The sequence below is a fragment of the Vigna umbellata genome, chromosome 1 (genome assembly GCF_029865625.1).
Source record: "Vigna umbellata cultivar VRB3 chromosome 1, Vumbellata_1.0, whole genome shotgun sequence".
NCBI classification, from domain to species: domain Eukaryota; kingdom Viridiplantae; phylum Streptophyta; class Magnoliopsida; order Fabales; family Fabaceae; genus Vigna; species Vigna umbellata.
The window spans coordinates 5,210,823-5,228,504 of NC_142165.1; the positions used below are offsets into that span (position 1 = coordinate 5,210,823).

The 17,682-nt window shown below is 31.7% G+C and overlaps 1 protein-coding gene across 1 annotated transcript; it reads left to right on the forward strand.

The window, feature by feature from the left end:
• The first annotated feature begins 2,612 nt into the window (after positions 1-2,612).
• On the forward strand, positions 2,613-3,912 carry LOC124837773 (uncharacterized). Its single transcript, XM_047313237.2, has 4 exons — positions 2,613-2,762; positions 2,995-3,123; positions 3,194-3,364; positions 3,593-3,912. Exons 1-4 carry the CDS (start codon positions 2,685-2,687, stop codon positions 3,683-3,685), a joined length of 471 nt encoding a protein of 156 aa, XP_047169193.2. The 5' UTR covers positions 2,613-2,684; the 3' UTR covers positions 3,686-3,912.
• Positions 3,913-17,682: the final 13,770 nt, after the last annotated feature.

Consider the following 17,682-nt stretch of genomic DNA (forward strand, 5'->3'; position numbering starts at 1 on the left):
TTGGGGAGGAGTATAGAAATCTTTTAAGTATGATGCCTACAATTTATGAGGAGTTACTAAGCAAAAAATGACATTAGATATGCCTTAAATAGTCTAAAATGTACTAATAAAACAACCCTTGCAAAAAAGTTAACATAATTTTATCTAACAAGATCATTTTTCTCTTGCGTATTCCTTTAATTTGAGATTGGGGTATACATTACTGATTTTCTCAAATTGTAACGTTTCTATGATTAAAATTGTAAATTAATTGTTTCTGAATTTTATTTATATGTTGGCATGATCCTAATTAAAGATATTGAATGAAAATAAGGTACATAGGGGTGCAGTACTTTTACTAGCATTCAGATTTATTTATTGATTTAAAACGGTGAAGGGAATTGAGAATTTTGATAGGAATCCAAAGTGAAAAGGTATAGGTAAGACAAAAGGAGGTTGATTAATTTTTCCATTTACCTGTATGAAATGAGAAAATGGCAGCAGAAAATCTAAAATGTTACTTTATTTTTATAATTTAAATTTTGATGGTTCCACAACGATGAAATAAGAAAAGACAGATTGAACACGACATATCTTGCAACCTTTTTAACTCTAAGGTTTGGAAAGAAACTGAAAAGAAATGCCAAATGGCATGGAATTTTCTTTGTGATGAACACATGTATAATAAAAAACAAAGTTTGTTTAACTTTTGTTGGTAGCAGAAGCCAAACGAAGAACAGAGGGAGAGAGAGAGAATCGCTTCCCCGTGAGAAAGGCTTGGAGGCATCCAAAGATGGCACATAAAACTGTAACATGTTTTTGACACTTAGCTTGGCTAGTTGCTACTATGGATTTCTGTCTCAATCAACAATGGAGATTCCTTTCCAGCATGTAAACTTAACCACACTCACGCCAATGCATCACCATCTCTTTCATTGCTTCATCACGTTGCCATGCAGAAAGAAGAACGTTTCTTTTCTCAATGCTCTTCTTTTACTGACCCCACACGTTTTATCTTTCGTATATATCTCTGCTCTGCATACACCCAAGCCTTATTTCACACGCCACACAACTGTACCAGCTTGCACATTCTTCATTTCCTTATATATGCTTCTTCCTCCTCCAAAACATATATAATTAAAAAGTTTATTTTAACTCTCATTTAACTTTATAAAACCACATAAAATCTATCTCTTAAAACGACTAATAAGTGTTAATATTTCTTATGTATATGAGTTGAGGTAACCGAATTGTCTTCATAATTTAATTTGTTTTTCTTGATAAAAGAAATTATGATATGATTTACACTTACTTATTATTTTAATAGCATATATTAAAATGTGGATTTTAAACTTAACTTTATTTTATAAATCGATTTGTAAAATAAGGTTTGTAATCACTTCAAACTTTTAATATATAATTCAATTATCTAAAACCATGCCAATAATTATACATAATTTTCTGTCTTTTTTTTATCTTTAAGATATTGATCATGAATCCAACTCTGGTTTAAGTTAAAACAATCTGGGATAGTTTTTATGCTAGATTAAAACAATTTTACCTAGTTTAACTATAAAACCATTCACAACATGGATTAAAAATCAATTTTGCAAAATTTGGTCCAAAAATATAAAGCATTAATCCTTTAGATCTTTTTATAAATATGTTCTTCAGCTACCAAGAAGTATAATAATTCTTCTTTATTTTAATAAAATATTTATATCACTTTTCATTTTACTTGTATAATGATTAAAGAAAAGGTGAAGGGCAAAAGTATAATTTAGTGTTGGTTTGAATTTGAAAATGACATCTCATAGAAATAAAAACATTTCAAAAATATATATCTTAATATTTTACAATTTCATTGGACCTTATTAAAAAAAATATCTTATAATATAAATGATCTTAAATAATGTAAACTTTTAATTTTAAAATCCATCTGTAAAATATATATATATATATATATATATATATGTTAATGAATTAAAATTACGATAATAAGAGATCTTTCGATATTGGTGAAATCAAGATAGAAGATGTTGGCATACCATGGTGTTGGCTTGTTATATGTTAGATATGGATGAGGATCACAAGATGGAGTCGATCTTAATATGCCTTGAAGAACGTGGTATCTTATCTGCAATTAGTGTCTATGGTGGTCTCCAAAGGGTAGGACCACTTCATATCATAATGAGTTTCTTTTTTCTGAATTACTCTAATAAAGCAAAATCAACATTTTAATGAACAATCACTTTTCCACAACCACAATTTTTAATATATGTACAATGCAACCAGTACAATGTCATGGCATTATCTGCTGATTTTTCTAACCTTAACATGATATTCCCTTGAGCAATTTATTAAGCCCTTAAACTGAAAAGTGTGAAATATGGTTTCATATCAAAGTAGCTCGGTTTTAATCTGCTGATAGAACACATTTGATTCTGATGATTATGAGTTCAGCAGGATTAAAAAAAAGAAAAAAAAAAACAAGTTTGTCCCTATAAGTTAAAGGTTAAAACAGTTGCTACCTACGGTAACTCCATATCTGTTTCACATGTGACCAACAAGATTCTTTGTTCTCGTCCTTTTCACTAACCATACACTTCTGTTTGGATTTCTTTATATATAGTTCTCTTCATAGTGTGTGTTGGTGAGAGAGAGAGAGAGAGAGAGAGAGAGAGAGAAAGAGAGAAAGAGAGAAAATGGTTTACAGGATTCACAGGAGAACAGTACTGTATAGGAGCATACAAAAGCTTCGTTCAATCACTAACTCTCATGCGGTGATTAATTACTCATTTCTCTTTTCTTCCTTTTAATTATCTGATGTTATTCAGCATCCCTTTTAGTCAAAACTTCTTCACTTTTAATAATATTCTTATTTGAATAGAACCATAAAACTTTGTATACAGTCCTTCATTCTACTTGCTTTCTTGTTTCTTGCTTTTTTGTCCTTGAAGAACTGATCGAGATTTATGTTGAAATATGGTGGATTGTTTTGCTTCGTTGATGCAGCGGCGTAAAACCTCTCTGATACTGAATGCATCGAGGTACATACGTAGTTTGAAGCAAAAGTTGCAGGAATTGAACCAATTAGCAGTTGCTGCAGCACAAAATGCCATCGATAACAATCCAACGCCTGTGGTATGTGATAATTGACAAATTCTTGAACTGAAAGGAATCTTTTTGTGTGATTTCTTTATGCTTTTTACAGATTAAAGTGGAACCTCAAGAAGAGGGGTTTACGATCAAGGTGGTGTGTGAAAAGAGTTGCCAGGGGTTGTTGACATTCATCTTGGAAGCCTTTGAAAAGCTTGGTCTTGATGTTCTTCAGGCTAGGGCTTCTTGTGTGGAGAGCTTCTCTTTAGAAGCTTTTGGAATCAAAGTAAGTAATGTCAAACACTCGCTCAAAACATGCAAACACATTTTCAGACAGAAAATAAAATGCATGCAATTCTCATGAATTGTCACTATATAGGATCCGTATTGGTCTTTTAGAAAGTTGTCCATGTTTAACCTCAGATGATGTCTTCAACATATTTTTTTATGAGAAGAAATTCTCGTCAATGTAATGCGACCCCAATTGAAATTCTTGTGTTTATCTATCTTCCAGGAGAACAAGGCCCCTCAAGTGGATGCACAAATGATTGAGGAAAAGGTGTCTCAAGCTATAAAAAACTGGAGGGAAATCACAAAGCAATGTTGATCCTGCAATGAATCTGGTTTATGATAAGAACAAGTTTTCTTTTCTTTATTTTTCAGTTGATTTTGTTGTTTCATCGTTGAAAGTGTTATCATAAAGTAGTCCAATCTATTCTCTTTGGTATACATCTTGTGGCAATGGTGACCAATTTTGGGATTGGATTATCATATACAATGTTTCATCGTTCAAAGTGTTATCATAAATCAGTCCAATCTACTCTGTTTGATATACATCTTGTGGCAATGGTAACCAATTTTGGGATTGGATTATCGTATACAATGTTTCATCGTTCAAAGTGTTATTATAAATTAGTCCAATCTACTCTGTTTTGTATATATCTTGTGGCAATGATGACCAATTTTGGGATTGGATTATCGTATACAGTGTTTCATCGTTCAAAGTGTTATCATAAATTAGTTCAATCTATTATGTTTGGTATACATCTTGTGACAATGGTAACCAATTTTGAGATTGGATTATCGTATACAGTATACAGTATAGTGTTATTTTTGTTTAAAATCTTTATGTTTTGAATATGTGAAAGAAGTGATGTGATTATTTCAGATCCAGAAAAACCCTCTTTCGGGTTTTCAAAAAAGAATTGAATTGGTGTTGCTTCTTTATAGAAAACGCAATTGATGTTGGTTGCTCGTTCACATTAATGACAACAATGAATATAAAATAAGTTTTATCAAGTCTCATGATATAACGTAAAAGTGCATACAAACGAAAAGGACTGAATGATATCAACTACAATTAAGTAACATTTTAACTTTACCTATATTTGTGAATTTTTTGTATAATTATGAGTAAGAAGTTCTTTTGGTCTTTAATAAAAGAACTTTTTTTTTGTTTTGGTTTCTACTAACACATAGAAAGGTAGGAGGAACTGGTGTGTATTCTCTTATTTGATTTTGGTCTAAATTTTTATATATCTTATTTTTTGTTCTTGTAAAACTTTTTGGTTTATATTATTTATTAAAGTTATTTAAGTGATGAATTGGGTATTAGGCGACGTGAGTTATTCACTAAAATTGACACATTTTAAATTATATTAAAGAAAACAATTAATCAATGTGATGCAAACCATACCGTTTATTAGCAGTGTTAAGTGATTATATATATATATATATATATATATATATATATATATATATATAATATTAAATATAGTATTATTTTTAAACCTAACAAACTTTAACATACACTTTATACCATTAGTTTAATCTCCTTTTTATTTTTATAAATATAAAAGTTAACTTTATTAAAAATCATAATACTCCTAAAAATGAATTGTCAAGTGGTGCAACTGGTGTCAAAAATACATTTTCCATATCTTAATCAAATATATCAATAGATAGGATTGACATGTGCATGTTTTTTTTAATCCCAGTTTAATTTTAGTTTATGTTTTTTATTGACTAGTTTGTGTTTGAATGAGATACTGAATAGAAGAGTGAAAAAAAATAAATTTGAAAGGAAAATAAATAAAACTGAAATTGTTTGGACTAGAAGAAAGAGAATAAAAAGTGAGAAGCAATGTAATTAATTTGATTGATATAATAAATAATTTATTTCTATATATTATATATTTAAAACATAATTTATGAAATAAATTTTTAAAATTAATTTTTAGAAATATAAATTAAAGTTAAAATAAATTTAAATAAAAATAAAAATTATTATAAAATTTAGCAAATAAAATGTTTATTATTTTAATAATTTTATTTGAATTATTTATTTAAAAAATAAAAGTGTATGCAACTTTCTTTACTAATCTCTTTATTATTGAAGAAAAAGGTAAGCAAAGAATTTCTTTTGTGTTTTTCATTCGTATTTTATTTTATTTTATTTTATGTACTTTGTCCATGAACAATAAATCGATATGTTTTTCCATCTGCTAAAACAAATTGGACCAAAGTGGTGAAATGGGTGACCATGAGTTTGTAGTTTATTGGATATGACACGTTTATCTAAAATCATTTTCTTTTAAGGAAAAAAAGTAATTAATATGTTGCACTGATGAAATATTTATTTAGTGACACGTCAAAGATGGAATAAAACATACATAGACATGTGTATTAATTTTTTTTTTGTTTCTCAATAACTTTTAATTTCTGTTTTTGGTCCCATTTACTTTTATTTTGGTCCACACTCTAAATTTTGAAGAGTAATTAATTATTATTGACGCATGCACATTTTTCTAAAAAACAATATTTTATTTCAAAGAAACAAGAATAATTAATATGGTGCAGTAATTCAATTTTCTTCGGTTTCGCAACTATTTTGCATTCTGTGTTTGATGATAAAATTTAAAGAAGATGAAGAATTTCAAGAAAAAATATATATCAATATTTATCCTCCTTAAGGTCGCCATTTTCGTGAAAAGTTTTGAAAAATGGGGGAATAAACTTAACCAACACAGATATTTCCATCACATTGATTAATTATTTTAGTAAAATACTTTTAAAAAATACATAAATTATTCTACTCCATCGTTGACATAATCACTTAAATGAAAATTCCCTGTTTAAAAGATGCCAACAAACATAAAGACTATAGAAATAAAAATAAATAAAACTAATAAATGAGAAAAAGATATTAGGAATAAAAGAAGTGTAGAAATTTATTGAGAATAAAGAAATTACACGTGTAGGTTAATTCATACTCATATGCGGACGTGTCAATTAATATACATGTATTCGTCCATCAATATACACATCATCACTTGTTGGATATTGATAAAGACACTATAAATAAATAAATAAATGTAATTGGAACAAAACCAAAAAGAAATATTATTTAAAGAGACTAAAAAGTTATTTAAGCTTATCAATTATTAATTAGAGTGAGAATTTACTAATTTAATAAAATATATTTCTAAAGAACCTTTTAACAATATTATTTTAATAAATTTTACTATAAATTGTATTAGAATTAGTTAAAAAAAGCATTAAAAGATATAATAACTCAATAAATACATTTATTTTTAATTACCTTATTCATACCGAGTATTTATCATTTTTAGTATAATTGTTTCTCCTGATAATGTTTTTTTATAGTGATGTCAAAATAAGTTGTAACTCGCGAGCCAATCCGGCGGCCCACCACGGGTTTGAGCCTGGTTAAGTTTGAAAAATCTGTAATTTTTTTATGCGGGTTAATTTTCAACCCGGCTTACCGGATTCAACCCGTGGTGATCGAGTTGGCTCACCAACCCATCTAATTTAATTTAATTATTTATTATTTTGTATTTCAATATTATTAGTTAGCATTTCTTTATTATATTGTAAATGAGATAAAAAAAATATTTCAAGAGAGAAAAATATTATAGATTTATCTATTCAAGACTCTAGTATTACAAATTGACAAGTGATACAAAATTATCAATATTAAATACTTATTTGTTCGCATTTTGTGCTTATTTTTGGATTACGCTTGGATTATATGATTTTTTTTTATTTTGAATTGTCTTAACATCATTTTAGAGTGAAATTTATTTATATTTGAATTAAAAAAATTATAATTTTTTTTATATTAAAAAATTATTACAATTAAGTAAGTTAGTGAGTTAACCTATGGTGAGTTGAGCCGGATTCAAATTTTTTCAGCTTACTAATAAGTGAGTCGGGTTGGACTAGCTTACTAAGTGACCAACCTGTAATAAGTCGGACCGAATCGAACAGATTACTCGTTTGGATAACTCTACTATAAATCCGAACATGAAACCTTCCTTAGAGTTAATGTTGTGCTCTAACTTATGAGTATGTGATAAAATCTGTCTTATTTTGTTTTATAAACAATCCAAACCCTTACTAATATATTTAAATGATAATTCTAAAAAACATTTATACAAACTTTTCGAAGCACATCCTAAATTTACATAATGCTTAATTATCTTTATTAAAAAAATTAACACATTTTTTCATTTGAAATAATTGTCACGAACACTGCGATCAAGATGATATTTCATATATTTAATATATATAATTAGCCGGGATTTTATTGATTTAATTCACATAATTTTAAATTAGGCGTAAGGAACTTCTTTATCTATGAAGACCTTACCCAATTGCTATAATGTATAAGATCGTCACTATCAAAGTTTCTAAAATCAAAAGTGGAAATAGTGATATTTTATAAGAAAGTTCCTCTTATATAAACTTTGAGATTATATCATTAGAGTTAATTATAACAATATTATTAACTTTAGAATTTGGAAATTATATTATGATTTTGTTTTTAAAATATGGTTTAAAGAGTTAAGGAAGGAATGTATATTTGATCTGATTTCAACTCATAAAGTTACCTAAAATTGTTGGATATATCAAACATTGTATTTGTCTGTGAAAACGAAAACCACGTTTCAAAAGACGAACTTTCATTCATGATTATTAGATATATTATATTATTAGATATCTTATATAGATATTCTATCTTTATCTTTATCTTTTATCTTTTATCTTTTATCTTTAGTTAATTTGTTATAATTCTTTATTTTGTATTTTGGGTTTAGACCATATTTCTTTTACTATAAATACAGTACTCTATGTGTATATTCAACACAAGAGAGATTAATTTCATACATAGTTTTTATTATATTTAAGATGGTATCGGAGCCTAAGGTTCTTTTAGGAAAAAAAATTGTCGCTTACACCCGTTGTTGTCGAAGGTAACGTCGTTTACTGCCCAATCGAAGTTCTAGTTTTGATTGGCAACCACACGATTTTGATCGTCTTAGCTAGGTGACCACCATGCCTTCAACGATGTCTTTATCAAAACTCATACCCACTCTCAATGCCTTTCAAAGTTTTTGATCTACTTCATTTTCTATTTTGTGTGGTGGCGCGTATTGTCTCCTCTCAAGCAGCGATTCAGAGTGTCGAGGTTGCTTTTTTTCCACTTTCAGGTCTACCGTCTATGCTCGCACATAGAAAACGACACCAAATTGATAATCATTTAAGAAGACAACATAGAAGATGAAATATCAACCCATAAGACTCTTCCTGAATAATAAATCTATAAGGTGGCTCCATATAAATCTCTTCTTGCAAATCGCAGTTGATGAATGCATTATTGACATCCAGTGGATAAAGAGGTCATTGTTGAAGAGCCACCATGGCTATAAATAAACTAACAAAACTCATCTTTGCAACTAGAGAAAAAACATATATGGACGAGACAAACGCACTGGTGACAGAAGAGACAGCGAAAGAAGCCATGGACGAACAAGAGAGAGATAAACCCTAAAAATTCAAGATTCTCCAGTCAAGGCACCTGAAAGAGGAAAAAGAGGCAACCTCGACGCTCTGAATGGTTGCTTGAGAGAAGACGGAATGTGCAACCACATACGACTGACTTGAAAGAGGAAAAAGAGTGACCTTGAGTTCTGAATCACTGCTTGAGAGGAGGTGAGACGCACAACCATGCACAAAAAAAAAGGAAGAAGATCTACAACTTCGAAAGGCGCTAAGAGCGTGTAGAAGATTCGATGAAGGCATCGTTGAAGGCAGGGTGGTCACCTAGCTGGTCGAAACTGAAACTTTGGCGGCGATAGGTGTAAGCGAAGAAAAGTTTTTCCTAAAATTAGGCTCTAGATACCATATTCAATATAGTAAAAGCTACGTATGAGATTAATCTCCCTTTTGTTGAATATACAAATAGAGTACTCTATTTATAATAGAATAAATATGGATTAAGCCCAAAATACAAATAAGGAATAATAACAAACTAACTAGAGATAAAAGATGAAGATAAAATATTTATTATCTAAGATATCTAATAAAATAATATATCTAACAAAGATGAATCCCCATTCTTATTATACCTCGATAGGGAGCTTGTTCTGATACACTCAATAGCATCACATCACTTAGGAGTCGAGGTCAATACAATTTAAGTATACATTCCTCCTCTAATCCTTTGAGACACCTTTTAAGAAAAAAATTGTATCAAGAGTTTCAAACTCCAAAACAAGCAATACCTTCGATGTGGTGATTGAACCTGCGTGAGAGGACGTTAATTTGCGAATAATGGAGTGTTTGCTGGCGTGCGAAGCTTGCAGTGGTCTCCTTTGAGTGCGAGGGTTAAGCTCACGATGGATTGTGTGTACAATCTCTAATGGGGCATTTCGAGTGGCTCGCGCGGTGTTGCGTCGCCAGCAGGTGTTATTTTGTCATGTGGTAGTGCGATGGTGGCTACTTCTCCAGCGAAGGCTGCTAGTGCAAGATTCGATGTTATTTCGCCATGGTTGTGCGGTGAAGGCTGGTTGTGTTTACAAATCTACTTGAGGAAGAAGGAGATGACATGAAAGCTCTTGGTTGGTCAAATATGAAAGTGGAGGATGGTGACATGTGGCATCTCCTTGTTGGCCTATTTGAAAATGAAGGATTGTGATACTAGGATGACTCTTGGTTAGGAAGACTCTGAGTACTAGGATGACTTTTTCTAGCAGTAATTTTATACATGTGGCATTGACTAATATTGATGCAAGGTGTATGAGGGTTATGCATGAGCATTGGCTAGCATTGATGTAAGGGTATAGTGTTTATACATGGACATTTGCTAATATTGATGCAAGATGTGTGGTGATTATATATGGGCATTGGTGGTGCATGGAAATTCTTGGGATGATTTAACTTTAAGTAAATCTACCTTTTATGATGATTTAACAAATAAAAACAAGGTTAAACCCCTTTAGTAGACTTATTTATGTTGGATTTTTCCAGTTAGATTCCCGTTTTATTGGATTCTCCAATTTAGTTCTACAAAATGAAAATTTGAGTCAATTGAGCCCCTGCCATTAAATTGGCTTAACGAGATTAAGTTTTTTATGAGCTGGAACATTGACATGGTCAATTTCTGAAACCATTGCCACATCACTCCTGCCACGTCCGCGTCATCTTCCCCAACAGCAGAAACCTTAATTTCCCTCAAGAGCAAACCCTAGCGTCGTTGCTGTAAAGTCACTACGAAGCCTTCAGTCTCACCGTCACCACCTTGTTGCACCGCAACCGTGAAGCCACCTTGAGAGCGCCAGTAGCGCCTCCATCTGCTTCCACCACTGTTTCTTCTTTGAAACAATTTCACCATCATGAAACCATCTACCACCGTGAGTAAGAAAATCAATCCGCCAAGAAATCCAAAATCGCACAACCTCCCTCGCCGTCGTTCAAACACCACCAAGCCAGCAAACGTTCAAGCAACCACCGTGAGTGTTCTCGCACCACCACGGTCCAGGAACCTGCAAATAATCAATCATCTCGCGAACCATATGCCAAGAACCGTAAACGCAATCCCCTCTACAACATTCAACCTCCACCGCAAGTTCTCCCCTCATCCAAAAACGCACTCCGCAACGAACAATCACCCCTCTGTCGCAACGCATAAGCGCTCCAGTGCCGCTATCACCAAATCGCGTAGCCACCTAAAACGCGATTTCCTCACACACAGTGCTCTAGTGTCGCTATCACCAAATCGTGCAGCCACCCTAAATCCTATTTCGAAATCCCTATTAGGGTTTCTGGTGTTGGGGAAGATGACACTGACGTGGCAAGAGTGATGTACCAATGGTTTCAAAAAACTGGCGACATCAATGTCCCAGCTCATCAAAAACTTAACCACGTTAAGCCAATTTAACGGTAGGGACTCAATTGACTCAAATTTTCATTTTTTAGAACTAAATTGAGGAATCTAGTAAAATGGGAATCTAACTGGGAAAAAACAACATAAATAGAGTCTACTAAAGAGGTTTGACCTAAAAACAACAAACATATTAATATTCATATAAATATCTATCACTTCAAAATGGATGTTATAATGAATCTTAATATATTACTATTGATGGATTGGAAAGTGTACCAAATCGCACAAGTAATATAAAATGGTAAGACCAAGTATCGTATCCCATAAGACTCTCGGCACTAAACAGTTGTGTGATAACTCAATTAATTAAGACTTAAATAAAATGAAATTATTGGTTTCAAATGCAAAAGACATAAAATTAAATATGAATGCAAATTGATCAATAGTAGAGTAACACAAAGATGAGCGGAGGTTGTTTATAAAATGAGATAAGTATGTTGTTAGGGTTTGATTTCACCAAGTTTACTCTCATGTATATAAGAATTCTTCTTTTTACATTAATATTAACGTCACTCACTAAATTACTTATAACCCGATCCCTCGACACAATAAGTCTGCCTTAATTCCTAGTTCGTGCAATTCCTAACGTTCCTAGAAAATTAAGTCTGAAGATCAAGAGCTTAAGACGACCAAGTACTCATACCCTCATCCTTGAGAAATATTACCCTTGGGAGAATTCAACAAGAACCTGAATTGTAAGGAACCTCCCGGCACTTATGCAATTCATAAATCATGCTACTAAATGAGTTAAATAGAGCAAGCATTGAAGTAGATGAATTCCCTAATAATTAATGCAAAAGCATATAAATTAAGAATCAATTCAAATACATGAGAGTTCACAAGGTTACATCATTCCCCAACAACAAATAGAGTTTAGTTCCCCATAGACATGGAGAAACTAGATGAATAATAGAAAAGCATGAGATAGTGGAACCCTAAGAGTAGAAGAGGAAGCTCTCGCCTCCAGATCTGCCTTTAGAGAGTAGAAGAGTGTGTTGTTGTGTTGCTCCAGCCAGAGATACCAAACCTAGAGCGTCGGGATCGTTTAAATAGAGTCGAAAAAGAGTAGAAACATGGCCCGGTCCAAAAGAGTCGAAACAGAGCAAAAACTGGGCCTAAACCAAGATGCACGACGCTCGGGCGCCCTAAATGGGGTGCTCGGGCGGTGGACGTCGATTTCTGGCGCGCAAGCCTCCAAATCGGGCGCCCAAGCCTCGCAGACTGCATTATGGTTGACTTTTCTACACTCTAGTTGACTTTTCTGCACTCTGGTTGACTTTTCTGCATTCCAACTATTTGGTACTTTAACTCTTCCTTCAAATCATTCCAATAGCCTACAAAATCAAGGGAATTTAGTGATAAAATCATCAAGTATAACCTCAACTCTCTTATTCACAAAACTAAAGAAAAAACATGATTCCAAGCAAGTTTCTAAGCAGAAAATGGTGCATTTGGTATCAAAATTACATCACAAATAACCTTATTTTCAACCGTTATCACAACCCCAAACTTAGAACTTTTCTTGCCCTCAAGAAAAACAGAATGTAACTCATCTTTTCAAAACAATCACTACAATGACTCAACACTTTTCAAAAACTTTTTCTTCCAGGACAAGAGATCACTTTTATCAACTCAACATACATATGTCAGTCAAGATGTACAGATGCCTTATTCCAATCAAAATCAATGTGATGCTCATATACTTCAACAGATGCTATCCTTAAGAATGATCAATCAACCAAGCAAAGATGTAATCAGAAATTCAACGAACTACTCCTCACCAAGGCAAGTGTTTCACTCAAGCACTCAAAAGTGTCACTCAAGCACTAAAAAATGTATCACTCAAGCACTCAAAAGTGTATCACTCAACTCACAGGTGTATAGTGAGGTGTTGGTGTTTCTTTCACTCTATTATGACAATGTCACACAAATTAACTTTGCCTTTCATTTAACCACAATCAAACATACTCACAAGAATGTTGTCATCACAAGGGATTTTCATGGCTTGTAACTTGGTTGGGCTAAGAAGGAAATTGGTTTTTCTAGTCAGCAAAATCCTTGAGTTAAGAGAGACATTTATGATTTTATCATTCAAGCACAACTCTCTTTTTTTTCATCTTTCCCTTGCTTTAAGCTTTTCTTTTCTTTTCTTTTCATTTTTCTTTTTCTTTTCAAGTATTCACTGCTTAGCTCAATGCTTTTTCTTTTCCTTTCTCAATCATTCTAGCAACCCCAAACTTGAACCTTTATTAATACCTCATAAATGTTCTCAACTTAACTCAAGGTAAAGATTTTCAATAAGGGTTTTCAAAGCATGCTTAAGGCTCAAGGTTCAAAGGGTAAAACAAATTATTTTCTTTTTAGTGGACAAAATCATGTGAAGGCTAAAAGAATAAAGGATAATAAAAGATGGCCTTGATCATATGAAAACTGCAAGCAAGTAGTTCAATCACAGAAAATTTGGGCAAAATCATTCATGCTTCCAAAGTAATAGCAATTATTCACAACAACTCTGAAGCCCAAAACTCATACAGCTAAACTCTCAAGTCCCAAAATTCAAAAAAACACCCTGCTCAATATCTCAATCAAATTTTACCTCAAGCACCTGTTTCATACACTATGAGCCATCACCTGTATATCAGCACATCATGTTTCATCTCAACATCAATCAATACACTAGAATATCACAAAGCAATACTTATCACAAAAACACAACATAGTTGAACTAAAGCAGTGTAGTTCATTCAAGCAAAGTACAATATCAAAACAATTAATTAAAAAGAAAACAAATAACAAAACAAAAGATTAAAAAGAAAGGTTTAGAAAGTTGGGTTGCCTCCTAGTAAGTGCTTCTTTAACGTCACTAGCTTGACACCAACTTCATCATCATAACATCCATCAGTAGATGCTGTTAGTAACATCCATCAGTAGATGTCTAGTCAACGTCCTCTTCCATAACAGCATCCATTAGTAGATGTTGTCATCCATCATCCTCATCATAGCAACATTCATCAATAGATGTTGTAGAAGCATCCATTAGTAGATGTTATCATTACTGCCATCAGAAGCAGCATTTAACCTAAAAAAAACTCAAACGCACAAAGAAAAAAATTCAAATCAAAACCACACAATTAAATCAACTAAAAAGAAAAGTTCAGAAAAATTGGTTATCATTCATCGTAGCAGCATCCATCAATAGAGGTTGTTATCTGAATCCTCTTAGCATCCCTCAGTAGATGTTGTCCAGCATCCATCAGTAGATGTTGTCATTCCTGCAAAGTAAAATCAAATCTAGACCACACAAATAATCACTTAAAAAAATAAAAACACTAAAAAACACTACAGTAGAGCACCCAATTAGCATTAGAAGAACAATAAAAAAATAAAAAGAAAAAAAGAAAAAGACAAAAAAATAAAAAGATAAAGAAAAAAATAAAAAGATAACGATAAAAAAAATAAAAAGATAAAAAAAATAAAAAAATAAAAAAATAAAAAGATAAAAAAATAAAAATAAAAAAAATAAAAAAGATAAAGATAAAAAAAATAAAAAGATAAAAAGATAAAGATAAAAAATTAAAAAAAAAATAAAAAGTTAAAAAGATAAAAAGATAAAAGATAGAAAGATAAAAAGATGAAAAAATAGAAAGATAAAAAAATAAAAGATAAAAAGATAACAAAAAATTGAAAAGATAAAAAGATAAAAAAAATAAAAAGATAAAAAGATAAAAAGATGAAAAGAAGAAAAGATAAAAAAAAAGATAAAAAATAGAAAGATAAAAAGAAATCGTTTGACCCACAGCAATTGTCCTGTGTCTCAATTGTTCCCTTTTCTAGATATTTTTTTCTTTTTGTTGAATTTTTTTAGGAATTTAATATAACCAGGAACCTGTTCCAGTGTCCGAATCCTAGGAAGTTTAACCTCCAATTTCTTGAAGATTTTCAAGAAGAGCTCAAACTGATTTTCTTTTTCCTTCCTATGATAATTCTTTGGGTGAGGAAGGGGTTTTTCATATGATTCTTTCTTTTTTCTCTCATCCTCCTTCTCTCCCTTTTTCTTTTCTTCCCTCTCTTTTTCCTTTTTGGAACACTCCTTAAGGTACAAAAGATTTTTCTCAAATTTTTTCTTTTCTCTCTCAACCTTTTCTTTTTCTTTTCTCTCTTCATCTTTCTCCTTTTCACTTAGACTTTCTTTTTCTTTTCTCTCTATTTTTCTCTCATCCTCTTTCTTTTCTTCCCTCTCTTTTTCTTTTCTCTCACTCTCTTCTTTTTCTTTCTTTTCCTTTACATCTTTCTCTTTCTCACTCAAACTTTCTTCTTCCTTCTCTCTATTTTTCTCTCATCTAAAACCTTGCCACTTTAAGTAACAATAGTTGTGCACTCCTCTCTAGGGAGAAATATTACCCTTGGGAGAATTCAACAAGAACCTAAATTGTAAGGAACCTCCCGACACTCATGCAATTCATAAATCATGCTACTAAATGAGTTAAATAAAGCAAGCATTGAAACAGATGAATTCCCTAATAATTAATGCAAAAGCATATAAATTAAGAATTAATTCAAATACATGAGAGTTCACAATGTTACATCATTCCCCAACAACAAATAGAGTTTAGTTCCCCATAGACATGGAGAAACTAGATGAATAATGGAAAAGCATGAGATAGTGAAATCCTAAGAGTAGAAGAGGGAGCTCCCGCCTCCATATCCGCCTTTAGAGAGTAGAAGAATGTGTTGCTGTGTTGCTCCAGCCAGAGATACCAAACCTAGAGTGTCAGGATCGTTTAAATAAAGTCGAAAAAGAGTAGAAACAGGGCCCAGTCCAAAAGAGTCGAAACAAAGCAAAAACTAGGCCTAATCCACGACACACGGGCGCCCCATTTAGGGTGCCCGGGCGGTGGACGTCGATTTCTGGCGCTCAAGCCTCAAAATCGGGCGCCCAAGCCTCGCAGACTGCATTCTGGTTGACTTTTGTACACTCTGGTTGACTTTTCTGTACTTTGGTTGACTTTTCTGCATTCCAACTATTTGGTACTTAGAACTCTTCCTTCAAATCATTCCAATAGCCTACAAAATCAAGGGAATTTAGTGATAAAATCATCAAGTATAACCTCAACTCTCTTATTCACAAAACTAAAAAAACATAATTCCAAGCAAGTTTCTAAGTAGAAAATGGTGCATTTGGTATCAAAATTACATCACAAATAATCTTATTTTCAACCGTTATCAATTACGTCACTACAAAAAATTAATCTACCAATTACATCAAAATTTGTTTATAAATCAAAAGATTGACAACTAAAAATTCATTAAGAAAATTTTGTCGATAAATTAATTGGTAACTAGAAAAATCTACTGCTAATTATTGATGGTCAAAATTTGTCGATAATTATCTATGCATAACTATTTGTTGGTAATTATTAATAAATCTTGATCTTCAGTAATTATTTATTAATAAATATTGTGATTTAGGTTTTTTCTTTCTCATTCTTCTCTCTTTTTTTCTCCTCTTATTTTCCTCTCCCTTTACCACTAATGCAACAAACTAGACTACATATAACTCCTCCTACCCCTCCTCTTCCTTTATGATTGTTGTCATTGCCATCATTGGTTTTTATCAAAATATTTCATTGAATTTAGTAAGAAAGTTGGATTCCATTTTACTGATGGGCTTTTAAAAAAATTCATTATCAACAGAATTTACCATAACATGGTCAAAACTCAAAGCAGAAACTTTGACACCCATTTTTCTGACTGATTTTATCGACAAATTTTAACAAGAGATCAAGTCCTGACAAATATTTTTCAATATAATAAAAATTATAGTTTACTGACAAATAGATTATCAACAAAAATATTCATGAGAAATTAAAATTCTAAAATTCGTCAGTAAAATTCATCAATAATATATTTTAGGTTTAATGTTTCGGTAGGTCCTTATTTTTGTCCAGAATTTCAAATAGGTTTCCTTCTTTTTCGGCGTTTCAATTGGGTCCTTATTTTGTGAAAATTGCATCAATTAGACCCTTACCGTTAAATTGGACCTAACGACAGTTACTGAATATTTGACGTGGCACGTTGGATTTTATTTTTAAATGACATGGTTAAATGATTTGGATTTGAGTTATTTTAAAATTAAAAAATTAAAAAAGAATTAGGATCCTTTTTACAGCATCATCATCTTCACCAATTCCATCCCAAAATCCTTATCTGCTCTATCATATCTCATCATCCTTATATGCTCCATCATATGTTCATCGTAACCTACCCTAATCAAAAAGAGCAATTGAAAAACAGGAAAGAGCAATCAGAAAGAGCAATCTGTAAATGAAGAAATTCACAAACATGGAAGGAAGGAA